The sequence below is a fragment of the Pteropus vampyrus genome, unplaced genomic scaffold (genome assembly GCF_000151845.1).
Source record: "Pteropus vampyrus isolate Shadow unplaced genomic scaffold, Pvam_2.0 Scaffold460, whole genome shotgun sequence".
NCBI classification, from domain to species: Eukaryota; Metazoa; Chordata; class Mammalia; order Chiroptera; family Pteropodidae; genus Pteropus; species Pteropus vampyrus.
Window position 1 is genome coordinate 314,638 of NW_011889241.1, and position 3,630 is coordinate 318,267.

The 3,630-nt window shown below is 34.6% G+C and overlaps 1 protein-coding gene across 1 annotated transcript in view; it reads right to left on the reverse strand.

Moving 5' to 3' along the window:
• LOC111732435 (NKG2-A/NKG2-B type II integral membrane protein-like) overlaps positions 1 to 3,630 on the reverse strand; it is a 14,058-nt gene that overhangs the window by 3,893 nt on the left and 6,535 nt on the right. Inside the window, exons 7-8 of the mRNA XM_023524291.1 lie at positions 1,408 to 1,505; positions 1,074 to 1,174 (exon numbers count right to left, since the gene is read on the reverse strand). Of these exons, the coding sequence (XP_023380059.1) occupies positions 1,074 to 1,174; positions 1,408 to 1,505 (199 nt within the window). The remainder of the gene's footprint in view (positions 1 to 1,073; positions 1,175 to 1,407; positions 1,506 to 3,630) is intronic.

The window sequence follows — 3,630 nt, forward strand, 5'->3', positions numbered from 1 at the left end:
AACAGGCTCTTGTTTCTGGTTTCATGGTGTTTTCTTTCCTTTGGCTTCTGTGGTGGGGTTGCCAGCTCTGCACACACAGGAAGTCCTGTGGCATTTGCCCTCCAGAAAGTTTCTGTGGCCAGTGTCAGTCCTAGTTCCCCCTCCTCCAGCCTCTGCCTTCTGTCACTGTGGCAGGGAAGTCTCTCTGCTTGCCAGTCACAGCCTGAGATCCATTCTCATCTATTTCAAACTGCAGACTGTGGAACTGCTCTATGCCATGGCAATCCAGTGAACATATCCACCATAAAGTAATCTACAGCCACACTGCCTGCAATGTAGACTATAACCCATCCTCAAGGAGCAGTCCTGACTCCCATATGAGTTCACCTTCTGCTATTCTTCTTTAACCATACAGTATTCCTTATCATTTTCTTTAATCTCTTCTTCATAGGTTACTGCCGACTAATGGTCAAGTCTTTAAATCAAAGTTCCCCTGATTTTTGTCTCCTGACTCTATCTGCCTTATGCACCTCGCTCCCCTGGTTTGTTGAATCTTCATTTTCAATGTTCAAGGGCTAAAACAAATCAATTAATTTGGAAATATGAGTGAAATTATACATGTTGTTGTAGACTTAGAAATAACAATTCTTTGTACTATACTTTGTAATTTATACATGACTTATTTTCATTAATAACAAAAGCTTAAAAATGTAATATAAGTACCCAGATATATATTTTTAAAATTAATATAGATTTAGAAATAATTCTACAACACCAAGGGTGAAGCATCAGATAAACTATAGATTTTAGGTAATTACGATGCATCACTGTAGATTTATGCTCAGGAACAAATGTACCACTCTGGTGAGCGATGCTGACAAAGGGAGAGGCTCTGCATGTGTGGGGCTGGAGACATGGAATCTCGACACCTCTTAATTTTGTTGTGAAACTAAAACTGGTCTCAAAATAATGTCTTAAATACAATCCTAGAAAAATCATTGCATGTATTTTTAAGAAGCTAAAAATATGTTCTTTATAAATGGTGAGAATACCACAATACCAAATTTAAGTAAGCTAAAGTGCCTGGTGCTTACAAACATATCTGTATAATTCGAAACAGGATTCAGAAATAAACTTGCGCTTGTGAAAATACACGTGTGTACAATTCTTGTCCAGCTCTGAAGTTACTGAGAACCTGAAATACAGAATATCTCATGTCAAGAATTTGGTAACATATATCTTAATATTTTGATGAATAAACAATTTATTTAGCCCAAATTTAGACATATATTTAGACGAATAGTTACATATCTAAATTTTAATATTTCTCATAATTTTGCTATGGAAACAAATAATTGTCTTTATATAATTGTTCTATATTGCTGTTTGTTTCCAACATTAAAATATTTGAGTTTTCAGGAAGCTTACCGTTTGGAAGAAGTTGAGTCATTTGACCACACCCACAAATTATTGTTTTTCTGGGACAGTCCAATCCAGGAAAAGTCATTGAAACTGTTCAAAAACTTCTATAAAGAAGAAAATTTTATGAGAAGACAAGTAAAAGCTTGTATACTAATTAGAACTTGAAAAAACAAATAAACTTAATTCTTTCTAATTTATAGCCTTTTAATTTACAAGATTTGTTACACACTGGACACATTTGGAAAATCTATTAGTATAAGAAAGAGGACAAAGTGACAACAATAACAATTCCAGAGCTCTGAAAATTGAGCAGACTAATAAATTGTGGAATATTTATTATTGAAAAAGGTTTTAGAAATTTAGGTGAGAATGGAGCAAATATGAAGTCTTCTTGCCTACTCCTCCTAGGTCACCCCCCAACTCAGCTCAGTGAGTAAGAAGAATGACAAGTTTTTAACAGTTTGGGGAGGCTGCAAAAATCATTGGTGCTGTTGCTACAGGGGCAGACTTGATTCACAGTGGGGATGGGGTGGTAAATTGTCCACTACTTTTTCAGCTCAAAGCGCTCAATTTGCTACGTAGCAAATGAGAAAAAGGTGCTTTTTCCAGTCCGAGGTTGTAAGAACTTGGAACATGAGGAATGGTATGGTGGGGTGGGAAGCTCTCCCTGGAATAACTTTTTATTTCATATATCCCAGACTAGAGCCAGAGAGGCCAGTAAACCACAAATACCGATGGGGACAGACAAAAGTCACAAGAAAAGTCTTTTCTCTCCAGTCAAAAAACCATGAACAAAGCAGGATAAAATGTCAGAAAACTTTGACACTAACTGCCTTATTCTAATCAAAATCCGTTAAAAAGTCCAGCAAAAATACCACTCAAGAATGAATGGGAAATCAAGACATTCTCACATGAAAAACTAAAAAAGAGTGTCACCACCAGGCCATCTGCAATAGAATAACTAAAAGGAATTTTCTAAACAGAAAACAGATGCCAAACAAGGGACTCGGGTTATCAGGAAGGAAAAGAAAACAGAGAAAGAGTAAAAAATATATCAGATTTATAAGTTTTCCTTCTCTTCTGTATTCAAAATTGTTTAATAGTCAAGGCAAAATTATAAGTTGAAGTAAATTATAACATTTTTCCATGCGATTCTCAATGTATGTAGTTAAAACATTTAAGACAATTATACTATGAATGGACACAGTAAAGGGACATAAGGGAGGTAAGGTTTCTACATATTACTCAAACTCTTGCAGGCTATGTAGACTGTGATGTATACACAGTAGTCCTCCTTTATCCTTGGTTTCATTTCCCCTGTTTCAGATACCCACGGTCAACCCAGATCTGAAAGTATTAAATAGGAAATGCCAAAATGAGAAAGTTCATAAATTTTATTTGGGTGCATTTCTGAGTAGCGTGGTGAAATCTCACACTGTCCCACTCCCTTCTGCATAGGATCTGAATCATCCTTTGGTCCAACAAAACACACTGTACATGCTCCCCACCTATTAGTGTTAGTCACTTAGTACTTAGTCACTTGGTTATCAGATCCACTGCTGGATCTCAGAGTTTGTATACAAGTAAGCCTTATTATACCTAATAAGGGAATCAAAGCTCAAGGCTAATGATTCTGGCAATTTGATATGCCAAAGAAACTGTGAAGTGTTTCCTTTAAGGGAAAAGATGAAAAACCTTGATTTAATAAGGAAAGGAAAAAAGATCTTATGCAGAGTTGGCTAAAATCTACAGTAAGAAATAACCCTCGATCTGTAAAATTGTGAAGGAAAAAAATGTGTGTTAGTTTTGCTACCACACTCAAACTGGATAGGTATAGTACACTAAGATATTTTGAGATAGAGATGAGAGACCACATTTATATAACTTTTATGACAACATATTGTGTAATTTTATTAGTAGTTATTAATTTTATTAGTAGCTATTTTATTAATAGTTATTCCTGTTAAGCTCTAACTGTGACTAACTTATAAATTAAACTTTATCATAGGTATGTATGTATAAGAAAAATCATCATGTATATGAAGTTCAGTATTATCTGTGATTTGAAGCATCTGCTGGGGTCTTGGAATATATCCCTTAATATAAGATGAGAATACATTATATATATTTTGATCTTATAAAGATATATAAAAGATATTATCTCTATATTAAACAGATGAGAGGATGAGAGTATGTATATGTAGAATTATATATGTAAATATACTTACT